Source organism: Callospermophilus lateralis, chromosome 16 (assembly GCF_048772815.1).
Source record: "Callospermophilus lateralis isolate mCalLat2 chromosome 16, mCalLat2.hap1, whole genome shotgun sequence".
In the NCBI taxonomy this organism is placed as follows: Eukaryota; Metazoa; Chordata; class Mammalia; order Rodentia; family Sciuridae; genus Callospermophilus; species Callospermophilus lateralis.
Window position 1 is genome coordinate 60,723,285 of NC_135320.1, and position 21,866 is coordinate 60,745,150.

The 21,866-nt window shown below is 33.8% G+C and overlaps 1 protein-coding gene across 2 annotated transcripts in view; it reads left to right on the forward strand.

Moving 5' to 3' along the window:
• The window catches only part of Zfpm2 (zinc finger protein, FOG family member 2), a 426,462-nt gene that overhangs the window by 260,583 nt on the left and 144,013 nt on the right, over positions 1–21,866 (forward strand). For both annotated transcript variants that reach the window (XM_076835469.1, XM_076835470.1), the window contains one exon: positions 17,700–17,811. In XM_076835469.1, the coding sequence (XP_076691584.1) occupies positions 17,700–17,811 (112 nt within the window). The remainder of the gene's footprint in view (positions 1–17,699; positions 17,812–21,866) is intronic.

A 21,866-nucleotide genomic window follows, 5' to 3' on the forward strand; every position in this document is an offset into this window, starting at 1 on the left:
CAAATGAAGTGCTTGTTGTAGAGGAGTTGAAAAGGCCCCAGAACTCGAAAGAATCAGGGAGACTGATTTTGCAATCTAGAAGACAGCAACAGAGATGGGAGAAGGCTAAAGAAAATAAATCACATTGCATTTTTTTCCTATGACCAGAAAAAGATGAGGAAACATTCTTCCTCCCTTTCCCTCCTTCCTCTAACAAATGACCCTTATTCCTGGACACAAGAATTTATGCATAATATATAGCTAGTTTTAAGGGCTAAATAACCTTATTGTAATCTAACCTTGAGACTTGACCATTCACAATATTGGGTCTATGCCAGTTCTTTGCTCAGTTTGAGAAAGATATAGATTCTTTTTAATGAAAAAAAAAAAAAAATCAGTCAGTCCAAGGTCTTCCAGGAGTTTATGAGCTGCTGTTTGAGAACTATTGAGTTAAATAAACTAAGATATTCTATTTACTGTATTTCAAATGTGTATTTTTACAAGAGATGGTTTGTCATTGTGCTTCTGAAAGTGCATTTATTTTCATGTTCTTTGTGTTATAATCAAAAAGAAGACATCAAATTGAAAACGTAAATATCCATATAAATTGAAGACCTCTAGGGGTCTGCCGGCTCTGGTTTCAGAAACACTTGGTGAAGTTACAGATGCATTTTTGGCTCCAAGTGTTGCATTTTCAAATGAACTTTTGTAGTTCATTTATGAGTATGACACCCTGTGTTTAATCATTTCACACTGATTTTTTTTTTTCCTGGTTTGATTAAAAAATGACTTCAGTTCAATCATTTAACATTGTGTTGGTTGCCATTCCAACCAATTCTGACAGAATAAAACAAGGTTGTTGACCAAAAACAAGCTATAAATATTTGCTTGGAGTATGAAAGAATTTTTCAAATGTCTAATAATATATCTAGACTTGGTTCTTTATTAGGAAGTCTGTGAACTTTCCTGTCTCCTTTGCTCTCTCTGCGGGGTTACTGCATATTTAAATTGTCTGTGTGTCTGTAACATTTTAGCATGTGAACCAGGATATTGTCAAGAAGACAGATGTTTCCAAAAGCTGGAATAAAAAAAAAAAAAGATAGTTTTCATGTGACTGAAGAAACAGTGGAAAGTTAAAAATGGGTCATTTTCCTATTTTTCTCAATTCTTGGGGAGAACATGGATTATCACCCACTGTTTTGACAGAGTTAACCTCCATCACCATCTCAAAGCTTCTTCCTCAGAATCCAAGACACTTTTGCAATTAGTTGTCTTATCTTAATTTTCCAGCCAGGCCACTGATTACTTTGGGAAGTTTTTAAATCCCTTGCTGATTCTTGAACCTTTACTTCTCCACAGTTAGAAATTTAAAATATTGCAGATGTTTTTGGAAGACCTGCATTTTTTTTTTTTTTTTTTTTTTTTTTTTGTGATCTTTACAACACTCAGGATTGCACTCCTCCATAGCAGCTGAAATCAGTTCATTATCTGGTGATTGGTTGGTTGGAATGAAATAGGATTCAATTGACTTCAGTAATGAACATATACTACTAAAAATTAATGTGCAGACAAAATAGATGATTTAATTTGATGTTTTCAACTGTTTGTTCATTATGTCAACATAAGTAGCCACATGATGACTGAGGTTAGAAATGATGCCACCAAGGAAATTATGGTAAAAGGGATGAGAGCAGGGAGGGGGAAGAGGAAGGAAGGGAAGGGAAATGGTGAGGAACACTGGGAAAAATTGTGTAGAATATGAATAATTATTACTGGATAAATGTCAAAATACTAGGGATCAAAAGCTGATGAATTTTAACCAAGGATACTAGCATTTAAGGGGAAGAAAATAACACACATGATACTAAGAAAAATAAATAAGCAGCTCTGAAAAGAAAAATTGAATGGTTTCTCTGAATTTTGATGCTAGGAAAGAGCAAGAAAAACGAGAGAGAGAGAGAGAGAGAGAGAGAGAGAGAGAGAGAGAGAGAGAGAGAGAGAGAGAGAGAGAGAGAGGTTGTAGGATATCTTTTTTTGTCCCACTGAAGAAGAATAAATGCTTTCCAAAGCCTGCTTAGCATCTCACCCTGTGTATGGACTAGGTCCTGGCAGGTCCTGTTAGCTTCTAGGTTTACCAACACCCTTATTAAGAGTATTCAGTTTAAGACTCTGTTAAGAAGAATGAGGAGAACTTGGCCAAGTTCCACAGCAAAGCAGTAAAAATAGTACCGTGAGAAAAGAATAGGGTTCCAAAATATCAAATAATTTTGCCCAAAAAATAGAAGAAAAGGTTACATGAATAAAAAAAAAATAAAGTTACATGACATAACTCTCTTTTAAGGTATAAAGGGATATTACCAAAACTAAATTCCCCAATTACCATTACTTATCTCCAACACATCTCTTAATTCTCTTGTTTCTTAGTTCTCTTACCCATAGTTCATTATCTTTTCCTAAACAATTCCAGGAACCCAGGGACATGCAGTATTTCATTGAACAAATGTCAGAAGTACATTATTATTAATTATTATTTCTGTCTCTAACCCTAGGTATTTGAAATATGAACATTCCTGAGTGTTTGCTTCATATGCTTTGAAATATTCTATTAAATTTTTTTGACATAACTCATTCACATAGAATTTCCTAAAAGAAGCTTTTAAAGCAGTACTGATTCATCAGTTATTTCCTTGAGTTTGCACAATTCATACAAAAGTTTCAGTAAGCCACTCCTCCTTAACATCTTAGTCATTTTTTGTCTTCTGTAACAGTCTTCTGAAAATAGCTGAGAAATTCTGATGCTCTCTCTTTGTTTACCGATTTTAAGATCATTATGCACACTCTAATGCATAATTATAATTATGCATTCATGATGTTACTTGTGCTGGCTTAACTCAGAAAATAGTGTGGAGCAGCTATCTCGAAGCTACAGGCTGTTTCCCATCACTTAGATTCTGATCAGAGCTGTTTGTTGAGTCTTATTGGAACACGGACTCTCTCTGCAACAGTCCCAAGGCTGGACCCTTCGTTTTTTATCACTAGTTTCACTCCCTGCCCTTTCTCCACCATCCCCCGGCCCCTGCCATTTTTGCTTTTAAGACAGGAAAAACTACAAGATTATTTGGTTTTGTTGCATATGTTTAGTCTATTCACATCAATTAAATGAGAGGGATTTTCAAAATTCTCCAGTTTATTTATTCTCTACATTTTACATTATACCTAATAAATGAAGACACTTTGATTTTCCATGAGTGAGATTTTATTATCCACGGACCTTATCATTGAGTTTACCGTAGGGTTGCTTAAACTAGTCTAGTGCAAATCTATCATATTTTCTTCCATATGTTGTTGAATAGTGTGAACTGAACCAAAGAGGAAGTTGGTCTGTGCAATTTACCTGTTGTACATTCATTTGCAAAATATTCACTGTGTCGTAGCCAGGTTGGAAGGATACTTTCTGCAACACTGTGAAGGGTGTTAACAGGTCTCATCTAGTAGCATTAAAAAATAATAATAACTCATAAAAGCTAGAACTATGATTAGTTGGTAATAATCCAACATGGAAATATATGCTCAGACTTTATTGCCTTATCTTGGGGTGCATGGACTCAAATGATATGGAGACAGAACAGTAAATAAAAGTATATGCCTTGCGTATGTGAAGTGCTGAGCAAACTCAACTTGAGTTACTTTCTTTTTCCCTTTGTGCAGTATTGTATTAGGGAAAATTCACTTCATGTGAATTAAGGATGCTATTTTGTAATTCTCAAAAGTAATGGAGAAGTTCCACAAAAGAGTGGGAATGGAAGTATGTGTATTTGTTGAAGGGACTCCATCTTTGTCCTTTAGGAGTGAAGCACCTTTGTGTCATTTATATTTATGGCCACTGTGCTTATTTACATTTCTAAATGTTAAAGGAGATTATTGACTTGTTTTTAACAGCAAGAATGGAGAGCAGAGATTTTAAAAAGCTGAGAAACATGGGCAAATCTGTTTAATGAGTTCTTTCTATTTGGAGTACATGGAATTCTGGAAACAAAAGGTGATCTCTATATTGTGGAGTCCTGGTCTTTTACTTTACAAATAAGAAAATCAGCTCAGAGAAGTCATCTCTTTTGACCAAGGTAATACAACTTACTGAAAAAGTTAGAAGAAACCTAAATTTACTGAATTCTCAGATCATTTTTAAAGGTTTACAGCATGAAATAGCAAATACCTAAGATGGTCTTTATAATAAATTTTGCTTTGATTTTGGTTTGTTTTGATTTTATTGTAGTTGAAAAATGAGACAAGCAAAAAATTAAACAAATATTTAAGATTAGTGTATTTACATTTAACATATTGTTCCAGCATATGGTGCAAGAAAAATTTTTGTATCCTAAAGATTTTGTATTAGATCGGGAACTTCCAAGATAGAGTCCAAAGCAGAGAATTAGCATAATTAGGAACTCAATGTCCAGAGCTTTTTCTAATTATTTCCCAAATACCCCCCAGAGCAAGTTTTTAGATCTCATAGGTATTAGCAATAATAATAGGAAATGTAGAGTATCTCAAACAGGAAAAAAATATTTATTTTATAAACAATACATAGATTTTTTTTATCATGCAAGTTAAGATTTAATTGAGTTGTCATTGAGTTGTCATTAAAATCTTTTTATATGATAGCAGTGGTAAACATGTTTCCTCACTAACCAATGAAGTAGTTCAAAGATAAAAAGAGTGGTCAAAGTAGTAATATATGACACACTTAAACCTATGATATACTGATTATTCTGTTGATGTTAAAGAGAATAAATTAGATACAGGACTTCTCATAAAAATTTCTTAAATATTGCACCATTTCCCCAAATCAATGCATAGTTTAATTATAAATGAACACAGCATTTTTCATGTATAAATCTAAGAAATTCATACGTATTAACTTATTTAATCTTCACAACAGCCCCATGGGGTAATATGATAACCATAAGGAAAATGATATACAGAGAGGTGAAGCTACTTGACCAAGATTCATATCATAGATAAGGAGAAACAGTTGAATTTAAACTCAAGCAATCTGGCTCCAGAGCCCAAGATTTTAGCCAGTGTAAGTTGTGTCTCCATGAAGTCCATAGGAATATGAGCTGAGTTCCCTGCTACTTTTCCTCATCATTTTCACTGCATTCTGAAAACATGGTGTTGTAAGTGTGCCATAAATAACATTTGGATGACAACTGAACTCTCTGGTGTCAAAGACATGGAGGCAAAGTAACTACCTCCCACTACTTCCCCATCCCTGCCTCTTCACTATTAACAACCAATGCTTTTTACTGAGGCTCCTTTTTGATTTCCCAGTTTAAACTTGAATTTTTGCTGGCAAGTGAAATTGCTGTGCATGGGTTTTGGTGGAGTCTATCTGTAAGCAATGAGTCTTATCTGAGAAATATATTCGTGCCTCAACAGAAAATAACTGTGATGAGGCCATCCTATGTCTGTTGACCAGTTAATCATCAGAGGAATCCCCTTCTTCATTTGTTCTTGTGAAATTAGTACAGAATTGAGTAAATTTGAGCCTAACGTCATGTTGGATCTCATCCTGAATTCTGCTTATGATTGGAAACATTTATATAGGCTATTTTTTGTATTCAGCATAAGATATAATCATCACTGCAAGTATAAAAATGCCTGCAGTCAGAAAAGTAAAATATTAAAAGTATTACCTGCTTTTCAATATTTTATATCACTAAGTAGACTATGTTCAATCTATTCCCCTTACTTGATGCCTGATATTGATATTTAGTATCTCAACTAGACTTACAAGACCCCAAACTGTGCAAATGTGAGAAATAATTTACTACAAAAGCTATAAATTTCATAGCTCAAAAACCCCTGAAGATTATTAATAAGGCACCATGCAATTAGCTTATACAAAGTGCAGCCAGGAATTATGCATAATGTAAAACAGAAACTGCTAACCACTGACTCATAGAAGATCATTTAAGCTAGTTTCATGGACATGAAGAATTGATATTTAACACAGTTCCTAAGAAGATTCTCATTGCTTTGACATCATGGGAAGAATTCAGTTTATTATAGATTGCTAAGAGAAAAATAGAAAGCAATTCATGGTTAAGGAAGTTTCGAGCAATGTGAGTTTGAATGAATTGTTTGGCTTTTTAGAGTCTGAGTTTTTATTTACACAAAAGAAGCATAACAATTACTTTTGCATAGAACTTTTGTGCAAATCAACTTAAAAAGTAATGTAGCATCTAGAATTTCAGCAGATAGTTGCTGCTTAATAAAATGTTGTAAATCAAATATTAGGAAAATATATGACTTATCTGGTTTTACTAAGAATTCTGCAATTCTATGCACATTTCTTTAGAGATAACTAGAAACACAAGTTAATACTTGCATAGTATAACACAAAGTACTGCTTGCATGCATTACATATATGAAATAATTTAATCATGTAAATAATCCTGTAACATAACTACTTTGTTTATATGTATTTTATAAATAAAGAAATTGAGATGTACAGTAGTGAAGTGTCTTGCCCAAAGTCATACAGGTACTAAGTGATGGTGATATGTTGTGAATTCAGTCACCTTGGTGGCAAAGTACATGTCTTGAAACTGTCTTTTGACTATTACCTAATAAAGCATATTAAATTAGAAAGAGTATATGCTTAAAATTATATATATGTAGGCATGTATTAAATATATATTCATCTTGTCTGTATTTATCAAAGTATTAAACTTCTTGAGATATTTTGAGTATTGAGTATTTTTCGAATTTGTTTTTATGATATAATTTATTAATAGTCAGAATATCTAATTAGGAATATAGTAAACTGGTATTTAATAGATGAAGAAGTATGTGGTGTAACACAAATGTACATCTAAAAGAATATGATGAATAGATTTTAGATATAATATAAAAATATAAGCCATATTTTATGAACTTTAAATTCTGTATTAGAGACAGCCTCAGTTTTTTTAACTCTAAAATTACAATCTTAAATTGTCAGGAAGATTGATTTTTATTTCTAAAAATAGTGAATTACACTTTTCATCTATTGCTGCACTTTTCATTTGGTCATGGATCATGAACTGTACATTATGATTTCCAAATGGACCAGATTTCCAAATGTTGTAGGCTTAAAATATAATTATCTGCATTATTAATGTTGACTTAATCTGCCTGTATGCCAGTTAGATATTTTATTATCAATACATTATGAGCATCTAAAGGAAATATAACACATTTTTTCTAATAGTTGTCTATATAGTATACATTCAACAAATATAGTGAAAGATAATGACTATACTTAATTTTCTATGAAAATATAGAATGATTATTTTAAAAGCAAGATAATTTAAAAACATTCTCAAAATAGAAACAGTATAGAGAAATTAAAATATAATGCTGACTAGCTATCACTAATTGGAATGAGTTTATATATAATGTTAGATTATTTATCTGACAAGAACCACATCAAGATATATACGCCTGGGGCATAGCTCAGTAGTAGAACACGTGCTTACATGCTCAAGGCTCTGGATTCAATCTCCAGTATCCCCCCAAAAAATTACAAACCAAATTCTTCCAAATTTTAATATAATGCACATGCATTCAAAGGCAGACTTTAATCTACTGATATTTGCACCCAAGCATTTACTTTTAATAGACATTTAAGTTGGTCATAATAACATTATTTAAATATCCTTTCCAATGTACATTTCCATGCTTTAATTCATATTTCTCTTCTTTTTCATAGAATATGATATTATAAAGAACTGATGAAGCAGTTAACTACAATTTAATTTTCTCTTATGATAGAATATTCTCCAAAATGGACTTAGGAAGAAACTGAATAGTTTAATATAGATGTTCAGGTTTACAATAAGCATAGAGACATTGCCTTTCATGAAGAGCATCACATGAAAAGTTAATAGTAATAAAAAAATCAGATTTGAGAAATTTTTCCAAGAGCAGTGCTATTAATTATTTATTTGGTTATGACTTCATTGGATGATCCTTTAGTTTCCTGGGACCAACCAATATGCTGATCAAAGAACCTTGAATTAAGAGTATGGAGAGGTAAATATTTGATTGAAGTCCTATTCTTGTTCTTCCATGCAGAGAAAAAGGGAGTCTATCTCCAGAACGGACAGCACTTGGAGTTTTTTCTCTGATAGTCCTGCATGTGTTGATTTGGTAAAAAAGTATTGAAAACTATACTCATAGAGTCTCACTGTAGATATTTAATTTAAGAGTTTGTAATATTTTTCTTAGTAAAATGTCTCACAGATTAGATAAGCTTTGTTCAGCTACTCCAACACTTTCACACTTCTGCCAACTAGCTTGCCAAGAGTTTAATTGTTTGCACCTGACTTTCAATAACTTGACTTTCAATAATTTTTCCCAGAGAGAATTTGTGTTTCCAAAAGGTACTATATTTATCACAACACATAGCATATTGTTTGATAATTCTACACCTTTTATTTCCTTTGAAGGGGAAGCCTTCTCACTCCTCTTCTCATTCTACCATAGACTTTTCCCATTGACTTCAAATGTCATAATATCAGGTACATTTTAAGTTCAATATATAAGTGATTTTTAATACATTATAGTTGTATATGGATATAAGGGTACACATCATAAAAACAACATGTATTTAAAAAAATATTTTTAGTTATAAAATTTACTCTATTGATATCAGGATGACTCTCTCTCTTTTTTTAAGCAGAAGTTAAGATTGGCTACAATAATAATAAGATGCAATCTGCCAGTTGACAGAAAGATATATTTTGCATTAATTAATCTGTTGATTAATTCATATTAATTCATGAAAGATGGATACCTCTCAGTATTTGAGGATAACTTTGCACAAGAAGATGTTTTCTGGCTTCTACAGAATGCCTTTGGATTAATTCTCAAATACAGAATACTGAACAAAATTGACACAAATAAGCCATTAATAGTTAAATGTGAATGTACCCTTATGATACACTCTCCATATTCTTGAAACAAATATTTTTATTTTAATCTTACTATTTTCCTGAGAGAGATAACATATCAAAATATAGGCAATTAAAGACTTATTGCTTCATCAAGGAAGCATAAGACCAACGTGTTGAGTTTTGTATGTGTGTTCTTTTCAACACTCAGAATGAGAGTTTAGGGCGCATAGAAATTCTATGGTAGCAAGTCTTTAGTGGTAATATTAACAAACTGTAGGGACACAGGTGATGTTACAACAAAGGAAGATGATACCTTCAGAGGTTAAATGACCGGTTCCAGGGCTCTCTGTGTCCCTTACCCCTGCCGCAGGCCTGTGGAGTCAGTCCTGTGGAGGGCTACTCAGGAGCAATTTACTTTTCCCTTCCCAGGGTTTCACTGCTGACACTCTTTCCCACATTACATGAGGTGCAAACCCAGAAATTCTGCCAGGAGCAAAACAACACTCCTTAAACACTCTGTGACTCTCAGAGTCGTATAAAATAAAAGGTTGAAGTTAATGGTTGCCAGCTTGGAGGGAGTAATTCCTCTTTGGAGCCAAATGTATGCAGAGAACAGATGAGACCGTGGGAGTGAAGTTGGCAAAAAAGAAAGAGAAATGAGTCTATTCTTTTCTGAAAATGAAAATATAATAAATATCTGGATAACTTAAATGTTTATTATTCATTTATAGATTTTTTCCCCACTTGAAAATGACATCTGTATCTTTAGACTGACTAATCTTAAATCATATTACATACTATTTTTTTAGATATTATGAAAAATATTTCAATTTGGAAGCAAAAAGATGTTTTTTTTATAACCTGCATATATAGAATTGTGTTCCCTTTTCTAAGATCATTATTTCTTACATTGAAATTCATATATTTAAGCAGTGACTCATGTTAAGATAATGTGTTCCAACAATTTTGAGAACTAAAAGCAAATATACCTCAAAGATAATGATTATTTAAATTTTAGTTCACAGATAAAACTGTCTGACAGGAGGAGTATGGATATAGTAGCCAAGAATTCTATCTTTTATTTCACACTCATTTTGTTTTTTAAAAGTCTCTTATCGTGTTTAAGATCCCGCATACCATAGTCAACTTGAAGACATTTGCTAGAAGTTCTCTGGAATTTCATTATGTCCTTAAAGGATTTTTATAGAACTGCGTTCAAGAAAATCACTATTGCAATTAAACTTTCCTGGTATTTCCATTCATAAATCTATTCTGTGCCTAATGGTACGGTACAGTGGCTCTTGTCATAGCACATTACTGTCATTTTTCTTTGTTCTTTTCACGTATTTTAGAATTTAAGAATATTTTTAATTGCTTTTAGCTCATTTGAAAATGGGTATAGTATACCATTTTTTCCAAGCAATGTAAATTTAATAATGTTTTATGAAGTTGAATTTATTTTTTCTCCAAACAGTAAATAGATAAGCTAGTTTTCCTTTGTTTGGGTTTGAAAGTTTTCTTAGTCACTTGTTTAAATTTGTGACACACATACCTTGTTTTTAGATACAGTAAAGAAAAGAAAGACTTCAAGCCTCAATCAGGGGACATCCCAAATCTAGTTTAGTGGTCATTTTATACTATTTTTAAGTGAGAGCACCTGATACACCTAGGTATGTCTGAATATTTGGCATTAGTTTGTTATGAAGAATATTTGTGTATTATCTCTGAGAATCTGCTTTTTATATTACATGAATAGTGTTGACCCTACAGGATCACATAGAAAGATTCTGTTTATATAATTTTAAATGATACTTTATTTTCAAAAGCAAGTTGTTTTGCTCAGTTTCAGCAAGTGCAAAAAAACAGGTTAATGTAAAACTTTTAAAATTATATTTACTAAAAAGAACTATTTCATTGGTTGGCAATCATCATACTTAAAGTTGTATAGTTCCAGTCAAGTCAATAATGTTGATAATATATAATGTGCCTAGAATTAATGAAAATTACATTGTATAGAGCCTTGAATTATTATTTTGCATATTCCTTCCTACTCTAGAAGTCCAATATTTAAAGTAGTTATACCCCCTTTGGATAGGTTGTTGGTTTTTAAAATTCAGCTCACTGTCACTAGAGACCTCAGAAATTTAAAAGGATAGTGGTACAGCATTTTCATTATTGTCAGATTGAAAACTACTTGGATTCCACAGTGGAGAACTGCTTGGATACATTAACTTAAATTATGTATAGGGTCAAATCACATACAATAACATTTTAATTTTTATTTAGATATAGAGAATGTTCAGTCAGGAAGGTTGTTATTGGTGGTGGCATTCAATTTCAAAGCACCAGGAAAGTGAGTGTGTGTGTGTGTGTGTGTGTGTGTGTGTGTGTTTGTTTTCTGGTTCTAACTACATAAATCTAATTTCTACAGCATATGTGAAAATGTTTTATGTCCACCTTCAAATATGTTTTTAGAGTTGAGAGGATAGAAACAGCTATGAGTTTTTATAATGGTAGAATTTTGCCAAACAAGTCTTGGATCTTTTCACCTACTTCCAGGGTATAGAAATAATACACCAAAATAATTTTCCATCAGCTTCAAACTATATCTCCTGGCATGATAGTGATATGCTTTAATGATGTATCTTTTATTTCCTAAACTAAAGACAAAGAAGGCCAATTTTTCCACCAGATAACACGTCTAGTTCTTTCAAAGAGTTATAATGACAAGCTCTTTCCACAGTCTAGATTTTCCTGAGACTTTTAGCTCTTGCTAGCTCTCATTTTGGAAATCTTCAAAAAACTTTTCCAGCAAAATTTGGAATCTCTAAGACAGCAGTATGTCACCAGTTTCTTGGGTTAGAATTCTCCTCTATTCTTTACCTTTGGGCTGTCTACTTTTATCTCCATTAACCTTTTGGCTTGACTATAAACATTTATTGAAGGCTACCTCCTTTGTTGGTCCAGTAACTCCAAAGGTTAGTGAGAAGTGGATGCTAGTTTGACCTCTTTTATCCACATTAGATGATTCTAATTATTCCTAAGAAGTGACACTTTTGACCCATTTTGTCCTTGTCAAGTTTGTCTAGTTATGAGCTGTCTAAACATGAAACACTGGGTTCAAACTGTGACTAGGAGTGCAGATATTTTAAACTTACAATGTGGAGCCTCAAAAAGTGCAGACTGTTTCTTTCTTGTTTTTTTTTTTTTTTAATTAAAATTCCATCTTAAGTGGAGGGGGAGGCTCCTATTTTATACCTTGAATTTATTTATTACTGAAAGTGATAGAGATTAAAAACTTCAACCTGTAAAAACCCTTAATTTATTTCAAAATTGAAAAATAAAATAAAGAAAAGTTTGTATAAGTAAGGATAAAAAAAAAGGTTTTGCTGAAGTTGCAGGCAACCTTAAGTGCACAGCTTTTTATATTCTAAAGGCATTTTTTTTTTCTTTCTGATGTTACATGACCATTGTCATCAGGGCTTACACCTCTGGTATGCGTCCACACTCACTTGGGCATGGTGTTGTGTCATCTCAAGGCTCCTATAGATACTGTGGAAATGACATGAGTCACTTTTTACTCAATTGGTCAAGTAAAGTCACATAGTCACATCTGACTTTAAAAGAGACCTTAAAGACAGCCAGATGAAAATAAGTGATTAATAATGCTAAGGACTATCACAACCTTTAAACTGGATAATGAAGCATTTTTGTCCTCTTTGCTAATCACTAGAAACACTACCCATGTCTGAGTAGCCATGGGGATTCAACAGATGCCTTTGACTTTTGCTTTAGTTTATTCAGTAAAAATTTGATGTGCATTAATAGGTGCCAAGCATGGCACAGGTTTACAGAACAGTGTCTGGTGGAGGTTGTTATCCTCATTTTGCAGATGCACATTCTGAAATTCTGAAATTTAGATGATTTTCAGATTATAGAGCCTACTGAGAGCATGAATCAAGGATCAACTGGCTGTGGTGTCCTTATGTTATTTTTCAACTGTGAAGTCAATGGTGATTATTCCACAAGTGTTTTATATACTGGATTATAGAAGCAAGAATTGTTACAGTCACCACCAGGTATTTTCTCCTACTTCACAGCAAATAACCAACACTGTTCTCACTTTCTAAGACCTTACTACATCCATTGATTCATGGCCTCCATCAACCTTGTAATTCCACCTATTATAGGATTGCAAATTCAAGGCCAGTCTGGACAACTTAGTGAGTCCTTGTCTCAATAAAATAAAAAGGGATAAGGATATAGCACCATGGTTAGCACCTTTGGTTCAATCCCAAGTTAAAAAAATTCTTTTGAAAAAAGATTTAAAGTAATAAAACTAAAATTAGCTAATGACATATAAATGATTAATATTTATGGAATAGCAATGAGGATTTAGATATTTAATTTTTTAACAATAAGTCAATAAATCTGAACACTTTTGTATTAGTTTTCTATTGCTACCAAAACAAATTACCATAAACAGGGATTTAAAACAACACAGGTTTGTTATCATCCAGTTCTGTAGATCAGAAATCCAGTATGGGTCTCAGCAGAATAAAATCAAGGTCAGATATGTTTCTTTCTGGAATTTCTTAGGAAGAATCCATTTCCTGCTCATTGGCACTTGGAAAAAATTGAATGCTTTAAGGTCTTGAAACTGAAGTCCCTGTTTTTGGCTTCCTGTAAACTGAAGGCTGTTCTCCTTTTCTAAGACCCTACCACTTTCCTTAGTTCATGACCTTCATCACCCATCTTAAAAAGTAGCAACGGCAAGTGGAATCCTTCTCACATCAAATTTCATTTACTCTTTTGCCTTTCTTCTACATCTTCAAAGACTCATGTGAATACATTGGCTACAACTAAATAATCTAGAATATTATCAGAATCTCATGATCCTTAACCTTAATTACATCTTTAAAATCTCTTTTGCCAAGGAAGGCAACCTATTTGCAGGTTGCAGAGATTTAGCGATGGCTCTCATTTGGGGACCATTGCCTGCCTACCATACCTCTTATGTCTGCCAGCCTTTCCCAAGATGTGTGCTAGTTGCACCCTTTGTGGGGTGATAGATGAACATATTCACCTTACCTTGTCTGCATTTATGAAATCAAGAAATTAAGCTCAAGGAACTTTAAAGTTGCTTCTAGTTCTTAACATTCTAGAATTTTCTTACAAATGCTTACATGAGAGAGAGACATGGGAAAATGAACCTAATGATCAATGTGGATACTGTTATTTTCTATTCATGGATTTTTCTGTAGTGTAGATTTCGTATAATCCTAGCTAACTCCCTCCTTCTCACACTTGGTAATCTTCTTTGAAGGCAGTCAATCTCTACAAAAGTTGACTTCTTCAGAAAGAAATTGACTTACCTCCTCAAGACCATAATAACTGGTCCCTTGAGATTTTTTATCTACTTATTATTTACTTTATAGCTTGGGTATAGCTTTCAGCAAGACTTTGCTACATTTTTGCTTCTACCTTACTGGTTTGGAGTAAATGAAATTGGTTACCCTTCTATACAATTCTTAATAAATCAGATTCCACCTGTGCCCGGGAATAATATTTTCTAATGTTTTAAATATAATTCCTAACATTAAAGAAAGATATAAATCAATTATTTTTATTTCAATGACAAAATCAACTTTCTTTTACACTTTACCTGGTCATGGACAAAGTGAAGAAAATTACTTACTCCTAGAGTACTAAAAGTCAATGAAGATCATTCAGGTGAAGTAATTTTATGTGTACCAGGGAGTGAACCGAGGGCCACGTAACAGCTAACATACAGCAAGTGCTCAATAGATGTAAATCACTAATATTGTTGCAGTAGCAGTGGATTAGGAGTAGAGGTGAATACCTCACCCAGGTTTGCCTAGGATTTTTCAGATTTAGCATGCAACATACAGTCTCCCAGGACACTTCTCCATCCCAGAACATCAGGATGGTTGTTTTCCATAGCAGTGATAGTGTTTGGACACAGCTTGATGTAGATATTGGTGCTCCTACCAGCTATTTGACCTAAAGGACATTATTTAATCATTCTGTTGCACTGTCTTTGTCTGAAAAAATACATACAAGGACCAGGTAAGAAAGGATATGCTGAACAAAATGCCTGCACAAAGAGCATAAATAGGATCACCCTTATTCCTGCTTTAAAAATCTTCATTAGCTTCATTCTGCCTAAGAATTATCACAGGAGGTTTTGCCGACTGCATAAAGGTCCTTGAGATCTCTCTCACATCTGCCCTTCCAGATATACATGCTTTTATGAACTGCATTTATAATACCTTCCTAGTACTTTCTACATACCAAGAAAAGTTCTGAAGATTTTATAAGGGTATAGAATACCAGGACTACTTACTATTGTGTGGATGCTCCACTTTCTTGTATACTGCTTGGTCTTTTCCCAGGCTCCCTCCAACAAAGGTAAATTCTTCCTGTTTATCCTTTAAAATCTTGCCCAAATCCTTTAAAATAACCTCCTCTATGGAATCTCCTGGGACTCCACAGGACATGAGTTTCTCCTGTGCTGTTCATTGACCCACAGTTTATACATGTCTTAGTCCTTCCTACATGCTACTTTTCACATTATATTAAACTTTAAAAAGTATTTATCTATATCCTTAACTAAACAGGATTTGCTTATACTCCTAACACTGAGAACAGAACTGCACTTGTTGATTGGTGAAATGAATAGAATAGAAAGGTATTGGCTAATCAATTGATTTCATCTATTTTTCATATTATTCATGGAAAATTAAAAACTGATTTACTGTGCGAAACTTCACATGGCTTCAAGGACTATAGAATGAAAATATTGAATAATTTAAAATAATTATTTGGCATGAAATAAGAGAATCGGTCCATGTCTGTTTTGATCTCCCAATTAAAATCATAAGAGAATGGATGGTATAAGTGAAACCACTAAGTACCCTTTTATCAAAAATGGCAGACTTGTTCTTCTTAACACCTGGAGACTTCCTGAGCAGGCTCTATTGACCTGGTGTAGAAGCAAAAAAAAAAACCAAAAAAACAAAAAACAACAACAACAACAACAAAAAAAACCCTCAAATGATAAACCTTATATTTGGTTGATTATAGGGCATTATCATTTCAAATTGAACAATCTTATTTTCTCCTTTAATTATCCTTTTAAAACAGAAATAATTAATAGTGGTTATTCAGACTGATAACAATAGGGATAACTTTTTTTGCTGTATATACTTATATATACAATATAAAATAACGTTTTTCTTAGAAGACATTCAGATAACTTTTTCATGGTTTATTCTTGCCAACCATTAAGGTAGTAGTTGAAAAATTAAGACTCTTAAATGAATCAAAATATGAATACTAATTAGTGTGCTAGAATTTTTATATTTTATCTGGTTTCCTGTCTCTTCTGATGTAACTTATAAAATATTTTTCCAGAGTTCTTTTTATATTTATCCATCATGGTTTACTTTGAAATTTTTTATCACTTAAAAATATTTTTGTAGTTGTTAGTTTTTATAACATAATGGTTACTTCAAGAAATTGGTCAGTATTTGTTTTATATATATATAGTTTTTAATATGACTTTGCAATGAATGGATCAATATATCATGTACTATCATGATATACTGAGGCAGATGAAATGGGTTTTCCAGATTCCTGAGAGATTTGAAATCACCAGAGTAGGCCGAACTCCTCAAGTGAATACTTAATAATGCCAATTGGGGGAATTTGTGATAGCATATAACTTGTAGGAAGCATTCCAGAATGGGCTGAGATCTCTTTAGCAGGATCATATCTGGGTGAAAATTCAGTTCAAATATTACCTTGAGACCCTTGTATTGTATTCAGCGTTGTGGTTTCATGATATTTGATATACAGAACATGGGCTGGCAAGTGATAAAAGTCGGAATGCCAGTTCACTGTGACTCATCGGGAAACAGAGTGTTGCTAAGGCTTATTTCCTCCCAGTTTAGTTCCTGCCATGTAAGTTTATCAATAGAGATTGAAAGATAAAGAATGTAGGTGCCAAACAGCCAAATATGCTGAACCTTTTGAGCTTCATATTTTAAATATAGCCTGAATCTATTTTGTTAGAAGGATAACACTTCTCCCTGCTTCTGTGCCTCTCAGAGCAGGGATGGTCATGGTTTAGTTGCTCTGCATTTGAATTTATTCACGTTCCTCTTTCATAGTCTTTCTGGAGACAATGTATGGGGAATCATTAGCATTATTATTATTTCAGTTACAGTCAGACTACCTATCTACACTTAGCAAAGGGGGTTATGTGGGTTTCATTATACATTCTGAGTAAGTCCCCACTCTAATATAAATGTTGCTCAGGATAGAGCTTTGAAATGGATCCTGATTCTTTAAATTCTTTCCTGTCTGTTTCAGGAAATAGTGAGATCCTGTTGATAGTAAAGTACAATGTGTGTAAAGTTCACTTCTAAACACTCTGCTCTTTGCAATGAAAGTCATCTGCATTCTCTTTATAATTCAAAGCCACAAGAGATCTGTCTAATCTTGGAGATCTGATCCAGTATCATTTAGGGGGGAAAAAATCCTTGATAATAATTCTACCATTCCGATTAGTGAGAGCAGTAAAGCCTTACAGCTTCTGTCGTCTTAAACAGATACCACAAGACAGGGGAATAAGGACTTGGATTATGGTTTGGGAGATTTGGTTGTTTGTAAAAATAAAATGATTAGTACAATTATTCAAGTTTTTAATCAACGAAAGCAAATGGCATCTGTTTGTTATCATTCTTTCTACAGAAGACAAAGGCTCAGGTCCCAATGGTGCTGACAGCTGGTCCCAAGTGGCTGCTGGATGTGACTTGGCAAGGAGTGGAAGACAACAAAAACAACTGCATTGTGTACAGCAAAGGTAAATGCAGGATCATTTCCCTCTCTCTTTGGAATTACTGAAACCTGAACCCTAAAAACAGTACCAAAAGAGCTGGGATGGGTGTGCAAAGTATAATTTGATTCTCTCTTTTCCTTTTTCTTTTCTGAATCTCCCTAACCTGTATTTTCAATAAAACCTTCTGTTTTTTTTTTTTTAGTATATACAACATCAAGTGTCACACCTTTAATTATTTAGTGCCATACACATTTCTTTACTCCATATTCGAGTGGGTTTACTGATACCCTTCCCTCACCGTTGGTTTTATAGACAGCCGGGTTTGATGAAACCCCAGATTTCTCTCTTAGCATTATCTATCAAAAAGTAAATTCCTTTTGAATTTCAGCAATTCATGTCAAGGTGCATGCTCCAGGAGGCACTGCATTCCAGACAGTTTCTGGAAGTCATGCATGATGAGAGGATAGCTGGAAATGAAACCTTTGCAATGAGTGAATTCTTCCCCATGGTGATTTCTGAAGGGCAGGAGGCAAACGGGCAAGAGGAGGCGGATGGCTTGCAGAGTGTTGCCTTTGATTTGCTCAGTGTGACATCAACCTTGACTGGGACACGTAGCTATATCCTGGCTACAAAAGAGCCGCAGCTGGGTGATGACACATCATGAGACTGATTCTCCATAGGACAGGACCATCATCATGTGTGTTGTGGTTTGGGGGGCTTTTTTTCCCCCCACCTTTAAGTTATGGCCCTCGCTCTGTACTCTAACAGCAAAATCCCTAATCTCACTTCGTAAATATTGCAAAACCTTGTGCTTCTCATGTTTAATTTCTTTCAGCTTTCTTTTTTTTTTTAACCAAATAGACCTACTGAGATCAAAGATTTATTTGCACATTGAACCTAGAAACCACAAAAGCATACAAGGGAACAAGCAAATAAGCACCCCTATCAATATATTAACATATAAAACACTAATCACAACATCAAAGACTCTTAAAAACTTGCTAGAAACAATTACAACTTGTTCCTATAATCATTACAATTTGTGCACTTATAAGAGGATTGCCTCTAAACTACCATAAGCCTTTGAAAGTTGAAACACCGGAAAGAGGGAATTTGCAAGCTAAAAAAACAGTCTGCACACCAGGATCTGATTATATTCTTTTTTCCTTCTATAATTGCTGGTCCTATACCTACAATTTCCTAACCTGAAATACCTGTGGTATTCTGATAGGAGCTTTAAGCTAAAAGGGAAGTAAGATTTTCCCAGGATATGTCAATACAGTCTATCAAAGTGGAAGGGAATAGCATAGTGAATCAGTTTACCAATATCCACAACTAGGATACAAAAAGTACATTAGAATGTATCACTGTTAGGGACATATTTCTGTTGTATGATATCTTTTCTTCATTATGACAATATAGTATGAAGAAGTCATGACAATAGCTATTCCCTTGTTGTGATCCAAATCTATTGCCTTTTAAAATCAGGAATTCTTTCAGAAAATATAATTGTTGTGTAATATAATTATAATCCCACATTCAGTGTAGTACTTTATCTTGAACATGTTTATGTCTTTATATTCTGATTGACTATCCCTGAAGCCTTTTGTCAATAAATCATTTGGGGGTAATTTATAGATTCTTATTAATTAATCAATCAGTTAACTCACAAAGCATGCAGGGAGTTCACCTATACTAGTCTTTTATATTGATAATCGTCATTTACTAAGCATACCTGAAACATTCTGCTTTATGTTCCTAGACCAAATGGTGTTCACTTGTCTCATTCCTCTTCTTTGCCTTGTGTTATTATCATTGGAAAAGAGAAGTAAAAAAAATGTTAGTTATGATTGGCTTTCTTTCCCATCTACTGTCTACTTACTGAGAACATGGATTCTGTTTTACTCAATTTCTACCTCTGGTCTGGCATGCTGCCTACACAAGAACAGCATGAAATAAATATTGATTGGTTGATGAGATAACCAAAGTGGTTGCCAGATACTATAATAAACACTTCATCTAATAGTGATGAAGCATATTAATTGCTGACATCCAGTAGTTTGTTAACCTACAAAGGGTTATTTGACATTGTTCAACTTTCACAGTTAGCATTGTAGTTTAGATACCAGAATTGCAATGGCTACTACATATGTATTATTTTCTTCAGTCCTCATTTAATATCTTATATGAGATGATTCACATACTGCCCCATTTTTAAAAAGATGAATTAAATAATTAGCCGGGTAGATAATTTACCATGGTAAAAGGGGTGATTATCAATGTACAAGACTAGTTAGTAAGTGTTGTCTTAAGGTCTGAGTTGTACATACTAGAGTATGTTCTCTGTGCATAGAACCTTAAAACAGCTAAGTGAGGTACATCCTTTTTCTCATTTTACACATGTGATGAGAGGTAGTATAACTGAAGTCATGGAGAGCTAATAATGGAGCCAAATTCAAATCTAGGACATGAAAACTCCAAGTCCTGTGTTCTCTGAACTATGTGACTCTGCCTTTCCTTTTGCCACTGTTAAATGATGAATAAAATGACTCAGGTCTTTATGCCTAAAAATTACAAAGAGTATGTATGAAGTATGATACTTTACAAAAAGTATTTTGTGGAACCCTAAGATTCAAAAGATCCCCATGACCAAATATTGACTATCACGGTCCCTTTTGAAAACTCAGAATGCATGTTGGTGTTATTGCCTTAAGAAATCTTATCATAAGCAGAAACTAAGTATTCGACCAGATATTTCTATTTATCTTCCCAGTGGACATTTCCACTGGCACTAGTGCTGCTCTCCATAACAGAATCCTGAAAATACTGACACAGACTGTACTTTGATATCCTTTCTGAAGATAATCTGTAGTAGTCAGATGTTCTTTAGAGGGAGGGGACAGCCCACTCAGAGAGTATCCACAGTTCTGTGAATGCCATAATATCCTTGGATTGTCTTCGGGATCATTTGGGTTATGGAAAATAGGACCACAGGAAACACTCCTTCCTTGACCAGGTCTCCAGAAGCCCTGGAATTTTCTGTCTCTGCAGGCTGCACATACAATATACCTCCTTGAAGCAAAAGTGTCTGAGGTGTAGAAAGGGCTGACACTTTACATTTTAACAGTCTTTCATCAGCTTGAACATCTGTAATGGAAGAAGCATTTTCATAATATATGTTATTACTTAAAACTACTTTGTTTTCAAATAATAGATATTCAGCTGAAATTGGCTTGGACCATAGTAAGTGTGTGTGTGTGTGTGTGTGTGTGTGTGTGTGTGTGTGTGTGTGTGTTGGGGGTAGAGGGATTCATTAGCTCCTATAACTGAGATTCGGGGGGTATTCTGGACTCCAGGAATAGCTGGGTCCAGTTGCTCCAACTTTGCTCCCAGATGGTCTCTCTCTATTTTCTTTTTGTTCCCTTTTGTGTAGGCATTGTTCTCAGACTAGTTCTGTGGTTGTGGCAAGCTTCAGACTTACTCCAGTAGCATAGTAACTTTAGTAAAAAGAAAGTATTGTGGTTTTGATTGAGGCACCTGACATACGAGTCCTTGAATAATCACTATGACTCTCACTAAGCAGAACAAAATCTTCCTTGGAGACTAAGAGTAGTATTAACTCCACATGAGCCACTGAGATGGGTAAGTGATTCCTTGAATGAAACCAAGGAGCTGTTGCCACAAACAAGTGGTTACTTGATGGCCTAAAATCCACATCACTGGATATAACGCATCATTCCTAATGTCCTAGGTGCTTTCACTGAGGATGGAAGATAAATGCCTCACACTATAACTGTGTTTCTTAAATTTTTTTCTTGCTAAAAAAATACTACTTATTGAGTTCTATGCCAAAATCCTTATTATAGTTCTTGGCTGGCCAGAGCATATTAGTAACTATTTTAAAACAATATAAATTGCATTTGTGCAGCATTTCATGCAAATGTCTTAATTGTGAAATTTTCTTATAGTATTTTCTATAGTATTTACACAGGCCAAATGTGTAACTATTACCATTTAAGAGGCATAAGCGTGCTTTCTAAATTATTACCCAACGTAGACTAGTAGCAAAATTAAATATA